The following is a 23332-nucleotide window of genomic DNA, read 5'->3' as shown; positions in this document are numbered from 1 at the left end:
GAACTTCTTAGAAATGGTCCCAAATGACCATATCCAGCCAATCAAGTTCCAGGGCTTAATATGGCATCTAGAATATGGTAGATGTTCTACAAATGTTTAAAATATGAGGTGGTAAATAAGTGAATGAATCAATCAATGAAAGCATTAAGCTAGTCAGAATTTGTTTCTAGACTATATGCTAAATTATTTACAGGGGTAATGATGACATTTACTTTAAAGCAAGAAAGGGGGTGGTTGGAGGATAGATAGTAGAGGATTGTCCAAATGTGGATAATTATGAATGCTGGGAATCTGGTACCTGGGGATCATACTGCCATTTTCTTTACTTTTTTTTGAATGTTTGATATTTTTCCACCACAAAGAGGTATTAAAAACTTCTCCCGAGTTAAGGAGACTTGATTTCTAGACTTCAAACATTAATGTGTTGAAACATAAATATATTAGTTAAAAAGAATCAAATTTTTAAAGAATGATAATATATGTATGTAACTTTAAGAAACTAAAAGGAAAAGGAAAACCTGGAGCACTATAAAAACTTTTGGCATCAATGCAATTCTTGACCCTACGTTTGTAAATTTTCAATCTAATTTTGACTAGAGATCTTCTTGACTCAAATCTCTTCATAGTTTATACTGTAGAACTGAAACTAATCTGTCAGAAATTAGTTAAATTTTTAAAAAATATGGAAATCATACACTCATTTCAAAAGGTGTTTCCAAAAATGCTTTCACATTAATCTATATCACACTTATTTCACAAAATTTTATGTTACTTTGTATTACTAAAAATAATAGTGGAATTTAATCCTGCTAGTATTTATCAAATATGAATCCTTTATGCTAAAAGCAATTAGGTTAAAACACAAAAACAGTCTATAATTGCTCTTCGTTTTTATTTCAGGAATGTGAATTCCTTGTAGTTAAAATTTGAATGGTATGTATAGCCATTGATTCATATCTCTTGTTGTCCATTCAATAAATTGTTATTGCTGCTAAATAGAGTCAGGTTTTAATAACTGATAATATCTGGAGATTGGCCAGACTATCACAGAAACCTCTGCTTTCCAGGTGTAGCCATCAGAGGGGGTCTCAGCTGCTTCAGATTAGCTCTTATCTCTACCGTCAGCCTCTAGTGAACAGGGCATCTCCATGTGTTGGACTAAAAGTACACAATAAGGGTCAAGCTGTAAGCCAGTGTTTAAATGATGATTCTTCAGCTGAGGCACAGAATGCTGCAATGAGGGTACTATAGCAGTAGAAATGGCACATGGAGACAAGGGAGAGATATTAAAGGTAGACTTTGGGTCCTTGTGTCAACTCAAAAATTTTTGCCCAGGAAACAGAAAGATGGCTTCACAGAAGTAGTACAGGTCACTGGAACTTGTGACTGAAGTTCCTGTTTCTTTTTCATATTTAAAAAAATTAATTTCTATTAAAATATTCTCTTAGTAATAAAAAGAAAAAGAAGAGGCCACATGAGAAACTGGCTGATTGAAAGGGGAAATGACCTTTGTAATTATTATCCTAATAAAAGAATGCAATATTCACAGGCATTAGGGAAAAATATCTTACCGCTGTGCCAAGGAAATTTGCCATTGTGTGTTCATCACGGATTTCTTTTTTGAACATTTTTATGGGCATGATGGGATCTGGCTCTGAAAATGAAGTGAATTTCCATCCTAAATATTTCAAAGAGGTGAAGTTATGCAGTACTAACCAGAGAGTGCTTTGAGTCAATGGCAGTCCTCTTCAGTCACTATTTAGACTGGAAACTTCACAAACTAGAGTCGGAAAGATGCATTAATTACTTCAAAAATAACTTCTAAAAAATTAGTAATTCCTCTAACTCAGAAGAAAATCTAATGTCTAGAGAGGCCACACTTACCTTGACTTTGGCAAAAAATATTGAAATAGGAAAAATTTTGTAACACAAAATTGTATATATACTTCACAAATAGAAAATGCTTATTGCTTGGCACTTCGTTTCTTTCCTTATGAAAAAGTAAAGGAAGGCTTTTTCTTCCCTCCTTTTCACACCAGGTATGTAAATTGTTTCTCTAGTCTTTTGTAAAATAACCAGGAGGCTGAAAATAAGAGAGGTGGAAGATTTTAGTGTGCAACAGTTTCAACTATAAGAAACGAAGAATAGATTCATCTTCATATTTTTAGAGCTTTTAGGATATATCCAAATTAATTATATATCTTAATTCCTATATTTGGTTTACCATTAGAACGAAAGTTTCAATGATGGAAGAGAAGGAAAATTTTATAGAGACACTGAAAAAACTGAAAAGGTGAGGAAGCAGGGAAAGGTGAAACTCTTATACATACACTTACCCCAAACCCCAAAACAATGAATGACAAAACAAGTATAAAGTGTAACATGTGCAAACCAGAGAGGTGAGGATGGCAAGACAAAAAGGCAACATATTTCTTCGTTCTCATATGATACCACTTACTCAGTATTCTTAAGGAAGATGTTTCTTAATGATATTCAGTGACAATACTTCTAATAACTGTTGAGAGGAAATAATACATATATTCTTACCAGGACATTCCATTTAAAGGCTATATTCGTTTTTCTATAAATCACTGTCAGTGGGAAGTTTGGATAAGCATGAAAAAAACCCACTATAACCACTTAATATGCACCTTTATTTGTACATGTTCAAATGTAAGCATGAAAACTTTGAATGCAATGGAATTTGTAGGTGTAATCTCAAAATCATATTCAAAGGTTCTCTTTTTTCTCTTAAATTTTTAACACACACATCTCATTTGAAAGATCTACTTGGTATCAATATTATTTTAAATTTTATAAATGTGTAACAGAACTCATTCTTTGGGCTAGTTAGTTAATCACCATTTCAACAAATAGGTATGAATATATCCATTGAAGGAAATAAAGCAACAGATGCATGAGTCAAGGGGATCTCTGCCAAGTATGTGTGTATATATACATATATACATATATACATATATATATATATATATAAATGAAGGCAATTTACAAATAAGGTGGTATAATGAGACAAGCCTTTCTATAGGAATTTAGAAAATGGAAACACCATTTTTGATTACAAAGTCAGCTTAAATCTAAATTGGCCTCATTCTCAATTTTGAGTTGGATCTTACTTTTTGTACGTCTTATTCTCATATTTGAGTCTCAAGGCAGCCTTGTGGGCACTCTGGTGGTCAGATCTTATTCTTTTAAACAACCATTCTCTTTCTTCACCAACAGTGTCTGCTTTGGTGTCCCTGATTCTGATTATGTAGAAGTTCCTCACTTACTCGTCAGACAAACCTCTCCCTTTCCATGAATAAAATAATTTTTCTTCTTGGGGGTTCTCAAAGTTTATGAATTCAGGTACATATGAATGCAAGTGGCTACACTTTCTGTCCTCAAATTCCATCTTAGAATCACATTGATCATATATGCTTTATTTAATACACCATCACTAGCAACTTTTTAAGTCTCTGCATCCCTTCTCCTGAGTCTACCTTCACTTCTCCCACTGTTCCCTGTTTGATAAAGCCCACTCTCAATCCATCAGACATCATCATATAATAGAACATGCCTACAGACTTCTCCTTTAAGTTTCCTGCCATCCGGAACAGCTCTTTCTACTTCATCCACTGTGTTGCTCCAAATCTTGCGGGAATGTGTTCTAAAATTGTTTTTCTCCTTTAATCTTTGTACCTGTACTGTGAACTCATGAAGTGATGTGTGTGTGTGTGTGTGCGTGTGTGTGTGTGTGTATATACATGTTTTTTTTTTTCAATGAAGATATGTATTTCTCCTTATCATGCAAACTAAGACATTTAAAAATCTAAGCTACTAGAATAATTTAATTTGGAGGAAAAAAAGTTGAGTGGTAAATTACTAATAACATTTAAATAAGTAAGGGATTATATGATTGTTGATAACCAGCTAATCTTTGTTACAGATTAAAAGGAATGGTGCTCTATCTTCAGTAAAAAGGTTTCTCAGTGAGATATAAGGGAGACAATACAAACTGTTAAATAATGAGTTGGCTTACTAAAGTTGGTTCTCTCTATTCTTTCTGTAGCAGCCAAATAGTATATCTACTTACATGGTTCAAATCTGATATATATTCAAGCTTTGTGAAGGAAGGAGAATATGTGTGTAGAGAGGGAGAAAGTCAGACCAACATGGACAGAACCAATACTGGGGAGCAATCCAGAAGGAGGAATGTGGTGTGTAAAACAACACTCTTTCGACAATTGTATTTTGTTGTTAGGGCAGATGAGGATTAAAAAAGAAGGTGGTTTTTGAAGAAGAGTGTTTTCTACTTTTCCATTTCTACACTTTATAGGACAAAGCTTTTGCTATTCAAAAAAAAAGCATAATATCACACACACAAAAGATTTAATTTATAATCTTAAAAGTTGTAATTGTAAAGTTTTTTTGAGTTCACCATACTAGTGGGAGCAAACTAAATTTCATAAATGTGGCTGAATCTTTTTATTTATAAACTATCCCATCTTGTTCCAGAAAAAACTTGAATGGCAGCATTTGATTATTTCATTAGAATAGTAACTTATCACAATCAAGACAGACTTTCTGTTAAATGTTTATCTTGTTTCATGTGATGCCAAGTGAAGCAATGAATTTCACAGGAGTTTTTACATTTCACGAAGTTTGTAATCTCCTAGAGACTGTATTATAGAAAAACAGTAGTTGTTGGCTTTCCAAACTTTTACTAGTTTTTTAGCCTTCTAATAAAAAAAAGTATGAAAATCTTTTTGAGTTGACATTTTATTTTTGAAGTCCATGAAAAAGTTAAAATAAACAAATAGAAAGGGATATAGATGGAATTTGAACTATCCTTATATGCAAAAGTTAGCTGAGAATGCCACTGCCCTGGGAACTAAAATTTAGGACTTCAAAGCAAGATTTTCTTCCTATTTGATATGTGCTGACTTTTTGTGTACACATGCACAATACATGACATAATAAACCCTATAGTTAACTGATGATGTCAGATTCCAGAAATGTTTTATGTTTAAAGAAATTAAAATGTTATAAAGGAGTATTTGTCACATCTGAAGAACTTAGTAGAATTCAAATTAACATCTATTGTTAAAAACAAATAATTTATTTGGCTGAAAAGAAGTTTTACTTTTTAGCAGGTAACCTATATTTTCTTATAACAGACTGATAGTTATAAATTAGTTCAAAGGCAGGCTCACAACTATCTTCAAATTAGGTCTTTGAAAAAGAAACTATAAACATTGTGAAAGGTTAGTCAAAATGACAGGAACATCATATTCAGAAAATTTAGAAGGAAATTTTTCCTTAAAAATTTTTTAGGAGCTAAGTACTAGTAGCATACTTAGGAAAAGCTTCTAAATGAAAAGCATATATGAGATATTCATACTAGCTTTCCATGTTTACATACTACTCACAAGATATATATAGAAAACTTTACCCAGAATAATTTTATATTCCATGTCATAATTTGGTTTCTTTTCCTTAGCAAGGATAAACATCTATTAGTAAGAATCAGACTAATGCAAACATTTTAAAAATCACAAAATTCTAACTATAATGTTTAGTTCCTAAAAAATCTGTTTATTTGAAGAACATCGTAATGTAAAAAATCACAATTATTTGAAGAATATGATACTTTTTTAAAAGTTAAGATAAAATAGAAAGCATGTGTCATGGAAATAAACAGAATGGCAAAAAGGCATATTAAATGTCCATCTTTTCAAACCTAACCATCTAGAAGCAAGCTACTTTACCTATTATAGTTACAATGGAACTAATGTCTTTAAAAATGCAAATATTTTTAGTACTTGAAGGATTGCCATTTCAATAAATAACAATGACTCTGATAACCCTACTGCAATAGGACAAGTCATGGTAACTTCTCTTTCTTAAAAAATTTGGTTAAGATTGTTATAAAAGCAATTTTTACATCCTATTACTCCAAATAGGTTTAGGTGTTTTTTTCCTCTTTCTCACATGTACGGTGATTTCTGGCTGTTTCAGTACAAGGCATCACACCGGTGCAGTCTTGCAATGCAGCCCAAGGCAGTTGCAGCAAGTATTTCCCACTAGGAATGTAAGGAGCTAGGAGGGTACGAGGGTTGAGGAAGCAATCTAGAAAACCACAATGCAGCTTGTTGGTCCTTTCCCCATAAATAACCTTTCTAGACCAGGTCCATAAAATGCAGTTTATTATCTAAATTTTTTAAGGAGACTCTTTTGTTAAATGTTAACAAAAGAACGACTATCCTAGTTCCCTTTAAAATGCAATCCTTAAAAGAAAAAAAATCAACTCTCAAGTCTTTTTGAAAAGTGCTTAAATCCTCTGGAGATAAATATCACTTGGTGTCCTTGTTTCCCAACAAATGGCTTTTTCCATTGTTTCCATTAATTTCACCCATATTCGTTTTTTAAAAAACAAGGCCCTTATCCTCATCAGCAAAAGACAGATGTATGATTTAGCATATAAAACCGGTAATTACATACTAATTTACGAAAGATTAATTTTTTTCTCTTTTCCTCAGTCTCCAAGAAGTCTTCCCGTGATCAACTGTAAACAGGAATGGTTTACACCTCAAATTAGAAGCCATTAATTAGCATGACGAAGTCAACTGCAATATACACAGATAATTTAAATTATTTAATCACCAATCACCTTGGCTAAAAGCGTACTATACTCTTTCGTTATCCTTCGGTACGTTATTGATCTGTCAGTATATTACCTCTAGATCAGTTAGAGATAAATATTAACGTTCTTTCCTTTCGCTCAGGTTTACATTATTCCTTCTTGTAAACACTTAGAAAAGCTTTAAGGTTCTTTAATCCCAAATCCCTAATTAGCCATTACTAGCCTTTTTGTAACGAGGAAAAAGAGTATCTGAAGTACAGATCAGGAGTTCGCTTTGCCCATATAACAATGAAAAACATTTTTAAAATGTACGCTTAAGGCAATGGCAGTAATAAAAGACACGAAGAGGTGGCTTCAGCAAATAACGGGCTTGCAAACGCAAGTGCTCAACAAAAAGCCCCTGAACCTCTGTTGCAATATACAGCACTCCAATAAATTACACAACACTTTGCATAGGCTGCAGAAATAACGCAGGACAAGACTTACACAGATGCCAATCCGCAGCATTTATACACATGCACATGGCAAGAGAGAAACCAAACACTATCATTCAACTCGGGTAGGGTAGCGCGATCCCGAGTTTGCCCAGCGTGAGAGTGCTCTCTGCGTGTGTGTCTGTGCGCGCGCGTGAGAGTGAGACCCATCCTCGGGGCATTTCCCCTCTTTGGGCAGTTTTGCTTCATTTGTTTCCTATTTCTGCTACATAGAAACTAACTTCCATCTCAGCCCCAGCCAGCGCCGCTGAATAGAGCCTGTGCTGCGGCTCCGTGTGCGTCAGATCCCTCCGCGGAGCCGTCCCCGGCCCCCTCCCTCCCGAGGTCGGCCTCCACAGAGAAAGCGCCTTCCAGCCAACCGGCGGCTCCGGCTCCGACATCTTCGACTGGAAATAAATAAATAAATCGCACCTTCGGTCGGGGAGCCGCGGGCGGGGGTCTCGCCGCGCCGGCTGCGGGGTCGCCGGGGCCGCGGGGTCGAAGGCACTCCTTTTTCTGCGCCGGGGGCGGGGGCGGGGGCGCGGGCGCGGGCCGAGGACAGGCCGAGCCCGGGGCCGCGAAGGCGGCGGACTCCTTTCTGCGGCGGAGGGATCCGCAGCGGAGGCGGCGGCGGCGCCTGTAGCCGCTGCCTGAGAGTTGTTGTTTCCTCCTCCTCCTCCTCCGCCTCCGCCGCCGTTGCTTGAATGGTGGAGCCGAGGCTCGGCTCGTGAACACACAGTGACAGCTATAGGGCAGGCGGCGGCACCATCCCCGCTTCCACTCGGCGGCGGGGTGTCCCGCCGGCGGCCCCGAAGTGACCCATAAACATGTCTTGTGAGAGGAAAGGCCTCTCGGAGCTGCGATCGGGTAAGTCGGGGGGCTGCCGGGGCCGCTGGCACCGGGCGATTCCGCCCGCGGTCCCCCGCCCCCCGCCGCCCGGCCGCTCAGCCTGTGTGTCTCCCCGTCCCTCTCTCCCGCGCAGAGCTCTACTTCCTCATCGCCCGGTTCCTGGAAGATGGACCCTGTCAGCAGGCGGCTCAGGTACGGCGGCGCGCGGCGCGGGCCGGGCCGGCGCTCACCGCTCGCGGGCGTGGGGGAGGGCGGCGTTGGCGGCGGCGTTGGCGGCGGCGGCGGGGCCGCGGCCCGGGGCGCGGGGCTCAGCTCTCCCCGCTTTGTTGTTGCAGGTGCTGATCCGTGAGGTGGCCGAGAAGGAGGTAAGGGCGGCGGCGGCCCGCCGCGTCCCGCCGCCGCGCGGCCGCCCCTGGGCCGCTGCGCCGCCGCCGCCGCCGCCGGGGCGCGGGGCGCGGGGCTCGGGGTCCCCGGCGGGGCGCGGGGAGGGCGGGGGAGGGGCGCGGGCGGGCCGGGGCCGGGGGCCGGGCTCACGGGGCGTCCTCTCCCCGCAGCTGCTGCCCCGGCGCACCGACTGGACCGGGAAGGAGCATCCCAGGACCTACCAGAATCTGGTGAGACATTCACGTCGCGGAGCAAAGAAACTTTTCCCCGAGTCGAATAAAAATTGAATTTCCCGCAATTTTTTTACAGAGACAAAAACTTGGCCCCAGAACCTGAAAGCTCCGAAGGCCACGGGGAGGGTTGGGAGGCCGGCGCGGGGGTTGCGGGGGGCAGTGGCCGGGGAGACCCGCACCCCGGGGCCGCAGGGGCTGCCGACAATTTATTTGTGATATTTTGTTAATGTGCTAGAAATAAAGATACGTCATGAGTGTTGTGCAGTGCAAGGCCGGAGGAGGAGGGGCCGGCGCGCGCGTCCGTGCGGGCGCGGGGGCGCGCGCGAGGCGGCGGCGGCGGCGGCGGCGGCGCGAGGAAGGAGGGCGCGCTCGCTCGCCTGCTTGCTCTGCACGCGCGCTCGGCTCGGCTTTCTCCTGCCGCACACAATAGCTGGTGACTAACTGCTCCGAAGTGGCATTAGCATTTCACAAGCCGCCTATTCAGCCGCCGCGGAGCCGTGGCAAGACGTTATTTTTTTTCCTCTTCCGTTTCTGTGGCTTTCCTTCACCTTCAGAGCTAGGTTTTTTTTTTTTTTTTCGTCGGAGGGGTTCGGCCGGCTGATGGTCGTTGGCCAGCGGGCGCATCTTGCACCTACGGAAGGTTTTTTCGCAGAAGTGTAAAGCGTGTAACACCCTAAAGCCAGAAGTTTAACAGGCTTTTTTTCATTTTGCTAATTTTCGCGTAGGCCCCTCGTTAAATTAAAAGCTGCTATTGGAGGCCCCTGAAGAGTGTTGATTTTTTTACACGTAGACTTACTGTGGAGTGGCGATTGGCAAGTAAAAGTTTTTCAGTTTTACAGCGGGATGTATTTTGTTAGTCGCTTGAAAAATACCTCTCTTAATTTTGCGGGTTTCCGAATTGAGTATTTTAGTCATTTCTGAAAATTGGTTTCTGAAAGTGGTCCTGATCCCCTTGAGTATTGTGAATGGAACAGTGGGGTATTTGTATTCGGGAGTTCTGTTTTCCGTGTTAATTTCTCCTCCTCCTCTGATTTAGGTTGTATGCGTATGTGTGTGATGTGTGTGTTAAAGCAGTCACTGGGGCACATCGAGCCTTTGAAATTTATGCAGTGCATTGATTTTTCGGAGACATGTTTGCAGCTGATGTTTTAAGATAGTTATAATGTTACTTCAAGAGGGCTTCTGAAAGCATCAGGAAGTTTCAGCTAGCTTTGAACGCCTTCAGCGAGATTGAAGAAGGCATGACATGATTTTTGATGGCTCCTGTTTCATTTGCATACAGAACATCTAACTTTTGTGTCTAAATGTGTTACGATTTAGTATAGGTTGTTGGTAAGTGCTCACAGCTATTGAAATAAGCAAGCGTTCTTAGGTCTAGTTAATTGAATAGAGAGTTAACAGCGCATTCATTTCCATACTGTTAGTTTTTCAAGTACGTAGTGATTTCAACTAGTCTTATTCAGTATTTGGCTAAAATGAATGGAGTTTGAAGCAAACTCCAAGATTCAATAGCAGCAATGTTTAATTTTTAGGTTTGTAGAACTTGACAAAATCTTAAGTGGATTTCCATGTATTTCTTGTTATTTAAAGAATTATCATAAAGATTATAATATTCCATTTTTAAGAACTGGACAGACAGAACTCATCTGTGCCTCTCTTTTAACCACACTCATCTTTGCGTTTTATAAAACCCCACAAACCCCAAGTCACTGAAGGTTGCTGTGTTCTTTTTAATGTGGAAACTATTGGTAACGCTATTTTTATGTTTTTTAAATGAAGCGGCCAGTGGTATCTGGCCAAATTATGAGAATGTCTAGTCCTTGTAGGAATATCCTTTTATTTTCCAATAAAAACAGGGTTACCAGTGTTCTTCAGCTTTTTTTGAGCGAGTTTCTCACCTCTCAAATATTAGTAAAATGAGTTTATATTCCTAGTCTCTTTATCAGACTTGATTTAGGATACCATAAGCAGTGTCTTTATCAGTGTGTTATTTATCAAAATCCACCTATTTTGCATGGAAGTGTTTTTTCTCGCTTAGAGTGTTTTCAGACCTTTTTACCAGAGCAGTCATGTTGGCACGCTCATGAGATAGTTAAGAATTCTCATTAGACTTCAGGGTTCTCTGGCTCATTTTCTCATTTCGTTCGTTCAGCATATTACTCACTCTGTATCAGCTGGATCCGAGGCACCATTTGAGGTACTTTCATACCCATCGAACTGTATATTTAAGTGTGTGGTATTTGGTTTAATTTTGTTTGACTTTTGGTTGACATTTAGTTAGCCCTAAAGATATTTTGGAACACTAGGTATTTAAGTATGTTTTTGTTTAATAGTAGGATTTTGAAATTTTATGGTGAGCTAGGTGAGCACATGCATAGTCTCTTGTACATCATTCTCTGTTGTCTTAATTTATTCCTAAGACTGAAAAAAAGTTTTATTTTGTGTCCTATCAAATTTAATTTACATAACGTTGGTTTGAAGATTATTTTGGTAAGTGAAGCCAAAGTAATAACTATTGTTTGTGGTTTCAGTAGTGTTTACCTCTAGCTGGAAATTTTGTTGCTTACGTTAGCCGATAAGTTGGGTAACATTTTAAATGGGAGAATTCGTATGTCAAATTGAAATTTCTAGAGAACCTCAAATTACAGCTATTTAGGATGGGGTATAACATTTGTATTTGTGAGCTTAAAAACAGGCATAGATCAGCATCTGCAGTCAGGCTGCAGGTAAAATCACAGTGGTTGAGTTTTGAGCAAGCAGAAAGTGGAGTTTCAAGAGCAGTTTAAAAGTTTACAGAGTTGAAATAAACGTATTATTATTTTTTTAAGTGTCACTGGTAAAGGTATTGTTAAACAGGATTATGGTTATTACTGTCTATCTTAAGACTTAAAACATTTTAAAAGTGGATGGAATTTGATAGGAAGTTAAAGGGTTTAAAAATTTTTTTTGGCTCAGTGGTATATGTTTAATCAGATTTTCTATTTTTAAAAAGTATGAGTTTGCTTTTAAAGTAAAAGGGCATTTTTTAAGCTTTCATTAGAATTCTTATTTTTTTAAAAGGAGTCAAGCGTAAGGAGGCAACTTTACAGAATAAGAAAACAACTAATTTTTGGACAAAGAGAAAGCTTTGTCATTTATTTCTTAGTTTGAATAGTGAAATTAGTTGGTTTATTAAGTTTCGCTCTCTAGTTGTCACCTTAAGTAGTGGCGACATAATTTAAGTTGCATATTTATGAGATCTTGAGGTGGAATTTATAAGCGTTTTTTGCCAGATTTGGGACTCTGATTACATTTCTTGCCTACGAGGCATTATTTTCCAAAACTGTGTTCTTGTTTTGCTAACCTGTTATGATATAATAATTATTATTTTTTTGTAGTGGTATTTGCTTTTTAAAAAATGATTCCACTTTATTAGAAATCTTTGTATTCAAGGGAAAGGATTGGGAATCAGGAGACTGCTGGTTGTGATCTTAGCCCTGCCTACAGTTAGCCTGCAGGTTAACCTCTGGCAAGTCAGGAATTTCTCTGGGCCCCTGTTATCTCATTCTTGTCAGATAAGCGAATTGAAATCTGATTTTTGACTAGAAGTCGCAATGCATTGTTTCTAAGAGCTCAACTTTTTCATTTTGGAGTTTCATTATCTAAAATACAGAAAAAGTAGACTTAGACAAATCATGGATTTTAGGAAATTGTATAAATGCTCCTTGTAGTGCTGTTCTTAGTTTGTAGAATGATTTCTCCTTGAAAAGATGAAGATTTTTGAGACACAACCACTTTGTAGACTACCTCTTTATAATTAATATGTTTTCACCATGGTTTAAGTACTGGTTTTCATAAATTATTGGCGGTCTTAAATTCAGAGATGAATAGGAATCATAAGTAGGATTTTCTTAAGTGTGTGTTTATTTAGAGTATGCTGATTAATGTGAAAGTTAAGGTATAAAACCTAGGAGACCAGTTTTAGGAAAAAAAAGATAACATTAAATGTTTTTGAATCAGGGATTCTCATTCTGTATTAAAGATAACATAGTACTGTCAAAATGTAACCAGTATCAATTTTGGAGGGGGGTGGCATATAATGAATTAAGTGTGTCGTAGACTTATCATTTCCTTTTTTAGTAGAGTATCAGTGAAGTAGTAAGCTTTGCTTGGTAGTCTCCATAACATGGTTTTCACGTCTCATAATCATTATAATGAAGAAAAAATGTTAGGCGTGAAGGGAATAGCACACATTGAAGGGCTGAAGTAGGCAAATCTTCATCCTTTCTTATATATGCAATTATTCTATTGATACTTATACCATTATTTTAAAGAGTTTTAGGCATTTACAAAAATTTTAAAATAAATACCTGTTAAATTCTTAATACTCCTGAATAATTGTAAAGTGGCATGAATATAAAGGGGGAGTTGGATTATCCCCTCCCAAACTGCACAGTGGTGTTTTATGATTGTTATGAGGCAGAAAAGTACTGTTGGAGTCTGTTTCCCAATCTGTACAATGGGTTAGTAATAGCTCCTACTTTGTAAGATTATGAGAGTAAAAACTGACTGGTACAAATCAGATACTATGTAAGGGTTTGTGTTTGCTATTATCAGAACTTTAGTAGTAGTAGTAATAAAGGTTGTTCCAACTATAGCTTTCTAACATTGTATAAAAATTTAAGAAAAAACATTTTTATTTCAGAAACAAGTATGCCTAACGTTCTGAATATAGTAGTTGCCGTATAAAACCGGCTGCTTAAAACTTTAGAAGGTACTAGTAGTATAGTTACTTTGTAGATTCAAGAACAAAATAATTAAGCCTAAGTTACAAAGAAAAAAGTATAGTAAATATCAAAAATAAATCATTTTTAAAGCATTGTGGGTAGATTTCTAGAAAAATTTTGTTGGTCTGTATAGTGACTCTAGCTATGACTGTATTTGTGGAACAGTTAACATTAAGAAATGTTTGGGCGGTTGAAATATGCAGAATTGATGAGAGGATATATGAAGCTCTTTCTTTTGGTAATGATCAGATGGCACTTAGGAATATGTGAAGGGAGCTTGGCTGTTGCATCTGGTTCCTTCTGTACAGAGATTTTTGTAATTTAAAATCATTGTATTCTTTTTGGAAATAGGAGGAGATACTTTGTTTTGTAATGTGGCTTAAAGGTATTTCTGTTTTAAGCAGAGTTTTAAAAGGACCGTTTTGAATTTATTCTTAAGTGAGTATTTGGTTAAATAAATCCTATGAATGTCAGTCTTTTAGTCCATACAGAATTTCTTTGTCAGATAGACAAGTTTTTTGTTTCTTTTGTCTAGAAACTTTTGTCACCTCTTGCAGCCATTCTTCCTTTTCCTCAATTTTGTGCCTATCTATCATGTCACTACAGAATTATAGCAAATAAAATTGTATTTTACACAACTTATTTTGGACAAGTAATACCAGGTAGGTGAATTTCATTCTTACTAGAAGTTTCCACATATAAGTTTTAGAATTCATAGAAAAATATCCCTAGTACTAAGCAAAGTGGCCATTAGTTAACGGAGTACTAAGTATATACATTTAGAATAATTTCATATTTTAATGTACTTTCAGGAAAGAAAGTCAAGCATTAAAATGAGTGTATTAGAGGAAAAGATTTTGACAGCAAATTTGTTTAGAATATTTAAGTTGCTTTTGTAATTATCCTTAAAAGTGATAAAGACTATTATATAATAGGAACCAAATTGAAAATTCTGGAAGTTTTAAATGTGTTTAAAAGTTTCTGTCTTGTTTGTGAGAACCTCTGTTGTTGACATGAGTAATTTGTGAAAACAAATTATTTTGGAATTAATAAATACGTTGTTGAGTATATGGAATATAGAGGAGGGTAAGCATTTTATAACAGGTTAGGGAAAATGACAATTTTTTTTTCATTATGGCATTAGAGAATTCAGGGTACTAAAAATAAAAAATTGTGGTATTGAGCAGTGAAATACAAAAGTTTGAGAACCTTTGGTCACTACGGAGGAGGGAGACATCAGACGTGAAGCCGGTCCACCTTTAGTTATTTGCCTCACATGCACGTACACACGTATATGCACATACACAAAAGCGGCCTTATTTAAGCTCAGGGATCACAGATAATAAAAAGGATGGTTGGATGAGAAGGTTTTGATATTAGGAAAATTGGGGTAGCAACATTGGTGTAATGCAGTTTCTGCTTTAGTTAAAACTCATTTAAATTGTAAGAGGAGTGAGATTTGTAGTATAAGGCTTAAGTTATTCATGGCAACATGGGTGATAGCAGCCTGCTGCAAAGGAAGCACATAAGGAATCCGTTTATTCTGGGCTCCAGATGGCTGTGGTCACAGTAGCATGACCCATTTGGACTCTGTCTGGATAAAGAACAGGCACATAGCGTGTCTTGGCAGAGGTTATAGTATAAATGCAAGAAATACTTACCTTTACTTGTGTCACTTGATTCTGGTTTAGTTTTGGGGTGTGGAAGTACTAAACTCTAGTCAACTTGGAGAAATATGCATTTTCTGAAACAACTTTACACTGCCGTTATATGTGTGATGTTAGTTATTTCGAGTATGGTGTTTGAAACTGAAACATTACTAAAAATGAAACTGATTGTTCTCAAGATTATTTACATTGGCATTTTAAGAATAAACAGTTTAAGAATTTTTAATCTTAAAATTAATGGACAATAACTTTTTCAACAGAATCATAGGTTTAAGTTTTAAATTATACTTTACTAAGTAAATAATGTTTTAAAGAAGATTTCTTATTGCACAGATTTTGCTTAGCAAATTTGATTTGATTTAAAAACAAAACTTCAAAATGTTATTTTAAAAAGTTAAACTTTGTCATTCTGTTGTGTTTTAAGTTATTTTTTATAGAGCATCCTTACTTTGTGGTTAGTGGAAACCTTAATTCTGGATAGAGTTTTGGGTTTTTTTTTTTAAAACAAATATAGTCAGATTGTAATGAATAAAATTTGGAAGAGCAATATTGCATTTTATTTATTTGACAAATATGTATTGATAGTTGCATTGATAATTCTAACTGAATTATTATCTAAATGAATTCTTAGGTGGTTGACCGAATTCTGAATATAAGACACAGTCTTTCGAGCATGTTTATTCATAGTTATTAAGAGTAAATAGACCACCAAGATTAATTTTGAGACTTAGTAAGATTCTATATTAATTTTATTATACTCTAAGTACAAATAAGTCATAAGCTTGTAAGAGTCCTTCTAAGAATTGTTGCCCAGCTTAGAAGATTTGACTTGAAAAATGGTTACATGGGTTTTATTTAAGTTTGTAATCATAGAGCCTGTTTGACAGTGAGGGGGAAACTAAAGTTTAGAGAAGGAAACTATAGTGTTATAGAAATAACACTAAACTCGGAATCTGAAGACCTCGGTTTGATTACTGTTTCTCCTACTTTCTAAATGTGTGACCTTAACCTTTGGGCCTCAGTTTTCTTTACCTGTGAAATGAGGAAAATACTTAACCTTATTTGCTTGTGAAGATAAATAAATTTTGAGCATACTTGGCACAGAGTAAGTATTCCATATATTTTTTCTATGTGGAAAGGCTGTTACAGTTTAAAAAAATGCTCAGAAAATGTAAACTTGTTTTAAAAAGTGTAGATATGATTTAACCTGCACTTTGTAATAATGGTAACAGATTTATAAATTGTAAGTTTAGAAGTTTTAAGAATTTTAGGGGCTGGATTTTAGTAATAGGCCTTATAGAGTGATTAAACAGTGAATAGGGTTTTTAAAAATTTATGATTTTGTTTATATGCTAGAATAGACCTAAAAATAAGAACTATATTACATTAGAGCTCAGAACCATAGTAGGAAGCAGAAGCAACTAGCCTATCAAGTCTGAAAAAATTGTGAGAAAACAGATGTGGGAGATCTGAAAAACTGTTTTAGAACCAGTCAGGTGTTTGGGACCTAGGGATAAAGTGAAGAGCCTGGTCAAATCAGATCGTTTTGGTGCCAAACATTAGGTGGATCTTATTTTCATTAGGACTTCTTAATTACATCCTAGAGGAAGGACTGGCATTTCTAGGTCTCACAGGTAAATCAAGTAGTTGGAATGAATATATTGATCTAAGCTCACTTTTAAAAGGTCCTTAAAAAGATATCCAAGTTTTTTTCCTCTGTTTAGGTCTAGAAGGTCAACTTTTAAAACATGTTTTTTTTCAACATGAAAAGTCAACTTTTAAAACATTTCTTTCTGGCTCACTTTAATGCATATGTTGAAAACTATTCAAAATGTCTAATTTGTAGCTTGCTTGCCCACTGATGTATACGTATATTTGAGGCAGTAGGTACTTTGGAGGGGCGGTAGGGGACAGGCTGTATGATTGTGGCTCTGGAGTTCGATTGCCTTGGTTTGTCTCATCTCTGCCATCCACTAAATGTGTGTGACCTTGGGAGGGTTGTTTTATCTTTTTGTGCCATCATTTCTTTATTAATGGGAATAATAATAGAACATACCTCTTACGGATATTAAAATCAGTAACTCAGCTTTCTCATGTAAAACAACAATTACCACAAGGCCTGGCATTTACTGTGCGTTAGCTATGTTAGTATTGTTAATATTCATCACACGTTGCCATTTGGTCATACTTTTTCTGTGTTGAATATCTTTAAGAGCTTGAAAGCAGCTCTGGTCCTGAAAAGTAATGGGCATATTAGAATTGAGAATGTCAAGTTTTGTTTTGTTTTTCCTTAATAATAGTGTATGTTCAATTACTGAGAATCCAGATATAGACATTTTTGGATAAGGAATTTTATTACAATATTGTTTTGACTTTACCTTTTAATTATTTCCTAGTAAAGTAAAAGTCCATTCAGACTAAAAAGCTTAAGTTAATATTAAAAATACAGGGTTCTTAATAATTTGAAAATTAAAAATGACATATGTATAGCCATGAATGAGCTATTTTAATTTTTTAAAATTTGTTTTTGTCTTTACATTTTAAATATTGACCATAAATACATGGATTAATATTATGAAGAATAATGTTGAGAAAAAGATAGTACCAAAAAATAATTTTTATTCATTTTAAAAAATATGTATTGGGGATGTGTGTATATATATGATGCATCTAGGAATGAAAGCTGATGGTCCCTCTTCTCATGTAGTTTACGGTAAAGTTGAGAAGAAAAACATTAAATCATTACATTGTTAAAGGTATAATCACAAACTGGTACATAAGTTAAGGAAAAGTCACCAAAGACTGTTCACCTAAGATAATGTACCTAAACTGAATAGGGTGAAGGAAAACAAAGGAAGTTCATTGAAGGGAAGATCTGAAGCAAATAGAAGAGTTGTCTGGGCAAGGGGACGTGGGGAAATGCTGAGAGTATATACCACATGGAAAAGCCTGACAGGAGAGAGTGCAGGTAAAGAACCTGAAAGAAAAGCCAGTGTGTCTAAATGTGGAAAGAAGTGGAGTCTGGAGAGTGTAGGGTTGGGAATGTGCCAGATGAGGCAGAGAAATAGTAATGGACTGTACATGTACTTCAGGGCTTGTAGACCATGTTAAGGATTTGGATCTCCAGAGAGCAAGGAAAGCCTCTGGAGTGCTTTAGGTAGAGGTGACCTGACCAGATCTCTGTTTCGGAAAGAGCATTCTAATTGCAATATAGAGAATAGATTTGAATGAGGTTGTAGAAGGCATGAGTGGATGTGGGAAAGATGGGAGTTTATAGCAAAGATGATTTGAACTTGGATTGTTATTATGGAGATAGAGATGGGTAGATGGGTTTAAGGCTAGGAAGGAAAAATTCAATTGGAGTTGGTGACTGCTTGGATATTTGGGATGAGGTGGGAGGGAGGAATGAACAGTGTGAAAAACGTGACTTCTTGATTTTAGGTTGGTTAGATGGTGTTGCCAGTCACCACGGTAGGGAACTTTTTTTGGTGGTGGGGGGTTGGCGTGAGCATCATGAGTTTACTTTCGGATATGTAGAGTTGAGGAGGCTTTGGGACGCCAAGGAGGGGAGTCTTTTAAGAAAGTCTGATGTGCAAGCCTAGGCTATAGATACAAATTTGAGAAGCTTTGCATAAAGATTGTTCAGGGAGAGAGTATAGAGTGAGAATAAGAGAGGGTCTGGAACTGGGCTCTGGGATCTCAGACCTTAAAGAACCTCACTCTTCAATGGCTAGATAGAGAAGTCAGGTTTTTTTGCATATTTTCATATATTCATTTATCTAATAATTAAGCACTTACCTGTAAGTACTATGTTAGGTACTGGGTAGACAGGTAAACAAGTTCTAATCCCGTGTGTTCTTAGGTAGGACATGGATAAAGTAAATTGGCAATTTTAGTATAGTGCAGGGTCTTATGAACCCCAAAACAGGGCAAGATAGTGGTAGGGCCTATATGTGTTTTCGGGGGAGGGGAAGGGGATCATAGCTATCATTAGATTCCTCCTGAGGTCTAGGTATCAAAATATATTAAGAACACTTAATATGGTATGATAAGTACTACAGAGTTCCGGGGAGTGGGGTAAAGGAATGTTTGGGAAGGAGTTTAATGTGCTGTGGAAACACAAAGATAGAATGTCCCCAAAGAAGAGGCAGGGGCAGGTCATGGAAGACAGTGAGGCATAGACGGACATGAAGGAGAGAGGTGTGGAGCTGCAGGGGTAAACATTTCTAGCAGAGGGGTCAGTTTGCACAAGGTCTCAAAGCCAGAAAGCATGAGGCATTTAAGAGCTGAAACTCTCTCTCCCAACTTTAAAATGAAAGTTGATTTTGAACAATTGAAATGTACTAGATAATCAAGGAAAGATTTAGTTGGAAAAAGTGGATTCATAATATTTTATTAAAAAGATACAGTTCTGGGCTTCCCTGGTGGCGCAGTGGCTGAGAGTCCGCCTGCCGATGCAGGGGACACGGGTTCGTGCCCCGGTCCGGGAGGATCCCACGTGCCGCGGAGCGGTTGGGTCCGTGAGCCATGGCCGTTGAGCCTGCGCGTCCGGAGCCTGTGCTCTGCAACGGGAGAGGCCACAACAGTGAGAGGCCCGCGTACCGCAAAAAAAAAAAAAAAAAAAGATACAGTTCTGCAGTGAAGATTTTCAGGTTCACTACCTGAATTGTATTTTGCAAGAAGACCCTAAAACAGGATCATCACAAAACTAAAGTTAACAAGTAATGAACTTTCTTGTTAAACACTTTAAAAAGAATTCCGATCAATTTAAAAAAGTCACATTAGAATAATTATCATGTACAAGTTTGAGAGTCGAAGGGACCCTATAAATACTGTAGACTTTTACTTTAAATTTTTAAGTAAATTATTTTAGGGAAGATTAAAGTATAAATACAATTGTAAAATTTTATATTCTGCTGTAGTTTCTTCTGAATGCTTTTTCTGTTTAATCATACTAGTGCTTGAAAAAGTATGTTTTGAGTCAAGATGATGATATTTTTAGGGAAAAAAGGATTCGGTAACTAAAGGAGTTTGTGAAATAGTGCAGTAAACAAAATTGAAAAGATACATCAAGATTTTTCAGAGGCTTTAATGTCATTGTGCTTTTGTGAATCTCCAAAGCTTCTCCCAAGAGAAGCGTTCTCCAAAGAGACGTAGTATGTATAATTTGTATTAGAACTTCTTTTCCAGAAGTATTCATTCTACCAGTAATTATTGACCATCTACTATGTGCGAGACTCTTTATTATTTTAAATTATCTTTTCGAAGTGTGGCAATATGGCTACGTATTGTCTCTGTGACAGTATATTATGATAAAAAGTAAGGTAGGTTCCTCTTAATTGGCTTCAGCTTAGAAGAATGAATATCAGCTAATTTTTAAAAAAATATCATTCACAGTCTTTTGCAGTTAGAGTCCAACAGATACTGCAAGGTGGAATGAAGTGATTTAATCCCTCACTTCCCCCCAAATCTGTCTTACCATAAGGAATTCATACTAAAATTGCCATTACTAAGTGGACTTTTCTTTTACTTTGTCATGTCTTTTTTAGGCTATTCTTGGCTATGACATTTTCTCAGACTTTCCTTGTTATTTATTTATTTATTTATTTTTAATTGAGGTGAAATTGACATACAACATATTTTAGTTTCAGGTGCACAACATAATGATTTGATATTTGTATATATTGTGAAATGATCACCACCACACTAGTTAATGTCTGTCACCATATATACTTCAAGCATTTTTTTCTCATCATGAGAACTTTTAAGATCTTCTCTCTTAGCAACTTTCAATTGTGCAATACAGTATTATTACCTATAGTCACTGTGCTCTTCATGGTGGCTTGAATGTTTTATAACTGGGAAGTTTTGTACCTTTTAACTCCCTTCATCCATGGGAGTGGACAAAATAGGTAAAGGGAGTTAAAAGTTACAAGCTTCCAGTTATTTTTTAAAAAAGAATCTAAGTGAATTTGAGTAGCATTTTTCAAACTTCTTCACCTCAGCACCTCTTCACATTGGTAAAAATTATTGCAATCCCTTTGTTTATGTGGATTCTAATCTATTCATATTTATCATTTAAAAATTAAAACAAATTTTAAAATATTTTTATTCATTTAAATGTAATAAACTCATTCCATATAAGTAAAAATTTTTTATAACATAATTATGTTCCTAAACAAATTTGTGAGGAGAGTGGTATTGTTTTACACTTTTGCGGATGTTTAGCGTCTGGCTTAATAGAAGGCAGATTCTTACACCCACATCTACATTCAGTCTGTTGGAACATCACGTGTCACGTGGCCTCTGGAAAACTCACAGTACACTCATGAGAAAATGAGAGTGAAAAAGCAAATAACATCTTCATATTATTCATAATTTTTTTTTTTAAATTTTTGGCCACACCGCGTGGCATGCAGGATCTTAGTGCCCCCGACCAGGGATTTAACCCGTGTCCCCTGCAGTGAAAGTGCGGAATCTTAACCACTGGACCGCCAGGGAAGTCCCTATTCATAATTTTTACCTGAAAAATCCCTAGGGGTCCCCAGAACACACTTTGAAAACGGCTGAACTGGAATATTTTGGTACTACACTGAGAAATTTTTTGTAACTTGATAACCTAAATATAAAGTGAAAAAATAGTGTACTTTTTTTCTAATTTAATTCTCTTTACATTATTATGCAAATATTATCTATTTACTAAAGACTTCCAGGATGGATAATAAAAATATAGCATTTTATATCTTGGTTTTGAATGTTAGCATAAATTAAGCAGTACTTTGAAGTTGTTCCAAAAAGTGCTCAAACTTTGTAGTTGGTAGATTTATAGTCAAAACTTGTTTCATTTAACAGTTGGAATTTGGCCTTTCTCTCTGTGAGGTTTTTGGTATAAATAAATTATAAAATTCAGCATAGAAATCATGTAAGTGTTTTTAGATTTTGTAATGAGAACATGAACTATCAAGTTCCTTTAATCCTGAACTATTCTGGAGATTTTTTAAAAATAATATCAAAGATACAAAACATTTATTATACTTGTAGTTAGATGATTTTTTGTTGTTTGAAGTTTTTGAAAATTGTTAAACTGAAACATACCATTTTAGGTTATAATGCTGTAGGTTTTTTCATTGTTCAGTATTTGCTCTGACTAGCATCTGTTAATTTATAATTTGCTGTATTTAGGTTACATTAATTCTTTAGCATTTTTCCTCCTCAGTGGGTCAAATCATGGTTGGGTAGCTGTTTTATTCTGTGAGTCAAGTGGTTTCACAGAATAAATGTGAACTTTTCCCCCAAGTAAAATGAAATGTTGACTAGCTAGAACAAATTACCATATTTTTTAAAGTTTATTTACTGTAAAGAATTGTATCACTTTATTTAGCAAATATTTTATATGTCTTTCACATAATAGGTGAAGTATTACAGACATTTAGCACCTGATCACTTGCTGCAAATATGTCATCGACTAGGACCTCTTCTTGAACAAGAAATTCCACAAAGTGTTCCTGGAGTACAAACTTTATTAGGAGCTGGAAGACAGTCCTTGCTACGCACAAATAAAAGTATGAAAAATTTCTATTAGAATTTAGATGTTTTTTTTCCTCACTTTTCGTCTTTATGTCTTATCTTTGTATCTATTAAAAATGTATGTGTTTAATAGGCTGCAAGCATGTTGTGTGGAAAGGATCTGCTCTGGCGGCATTGCATTGTGGAAGACCACCAGAGTCACCAATTAACTATGGTAGCCCACCCAGCATTGGTGAGTTGTTTGAGTTCATTACCAAGTTGATATCCTCTCGGTAAAGAGCTTTTGAAAATAAAAATGTTTTTACTTGCTGCGAAGTCAGAGAATTTCATATTATGTATGTTGGCATTCAAAGAGGAAAAAGCTCTCAGATTTTTTTTCTTATGTTAGTAATCTATTGTGAAGAAGTCATAATAATGTGTAATTATGGATTGTATATATTGTACTTATCTAAGCTAATTAGCTCATTGGTATTTTTACAAAAAATTGTTTACTAAGATGTATATCATGAGGCTGATTTAATGGGCAACTGTTACCATAATACAGATTAGTTGTACTGATGGAAAACAAAAATAGTTTTGTTATTTTTATGAATAGTTATGTATTATTTTGGCTTTAAAATTTCAAAGGAGGAAAGCTGATGCAGATAGGTCTTCCTCTTGAAATGGCCTCTAGATTCATCCCTTTTACCTCTGCTACTAAAAGGCCCTTGTCTTTCCCGAATTACTATAGCATCCTTCAAACTAGTATTGCTTCCGGTGTCTTCTCTCTCTCTCCCTTTCAGGTCATACT

General features: G+C 36.5%; 1 protein-coding gene and 1 long non-coding RNA gene across 5 annotated transcripts in view; one reads left to right on the top strand and one right to left on the bottom strand.

Moving 5' to 3' along the window:
- Positions 1-946: 946 nt before the first annotated feature.
- LOC309811442 lies at positions 947-7615 on the bottom strand. 2 transcript variants are annotated; one of them, XR_014295169.1, is made up of 4 exons: positions 7549-7615; positions 1885-2083; positions 1572-1780; positions 947-1158 (listed from the first exon to the last, which is right to left on the bottom strand). It is a non-coding gene; the product is annotated as an uncharacterized lncRNA (long non-coding RNA). The 2 variants fall into 2 exon arrangements; XR_014295170.1 differs by having other exon boundaries at positions 1717-1780.
- A 157-nt stretch (positions 7616-7772) lies between these two features.
- PHIP (PHIP subunit of CUL4-Ring ligase complex) overlaps positions 7773-23332 on the top strand; it is a 125989-nt gene continuing 110429 nt past the window's right edge. Inside the window, exons 1-6 of one of the 3 annotated variants that reach the window (XM_082634176.1) lie at positions 7773-7983; positions 8099-8157; positions 8301-8330; positions 8520-8579; positions 22427-22577; positions 22676-22774. In XM_082634176.1, the coding sequence (XP_082490302.1) occupies positions 7944-7983; positions 8099-8157; positions 8301-8330; positions 8520-8579; positions 22427-22577; positions 22676-22774 (439 nt within the window). In that variant the 5' untranslated portion in view covers positions 7773-7943. The remainder of the gene's footprint in view (positions 7984-8098; positions 8158-8300; positions 8331-8519; positions 8580-22426; positions 22578-22675; positions 22775-23332) is intronic. The other 2 variants (XM_082634174.1, XM_082634175.1) reach the window with 2 other exon arrangements.

This window comes from Mesoplodon mirus, assembly GCF_964341445.2.
Source record: "Mesoplodon mirus genome assembly, chromosome: 10".
NCBI classification, from domain to species: Eukaryota; Metazoa; Chordata; class Mammalia; order Artiodactyla; family Ziphiidae; genus Mesoplodon; species Mesoplodon mirus.
Note: the sequence above shows the minus strand (reverse complement) of the source record. Positions and strands in the feature narration are given on the sequence as shown.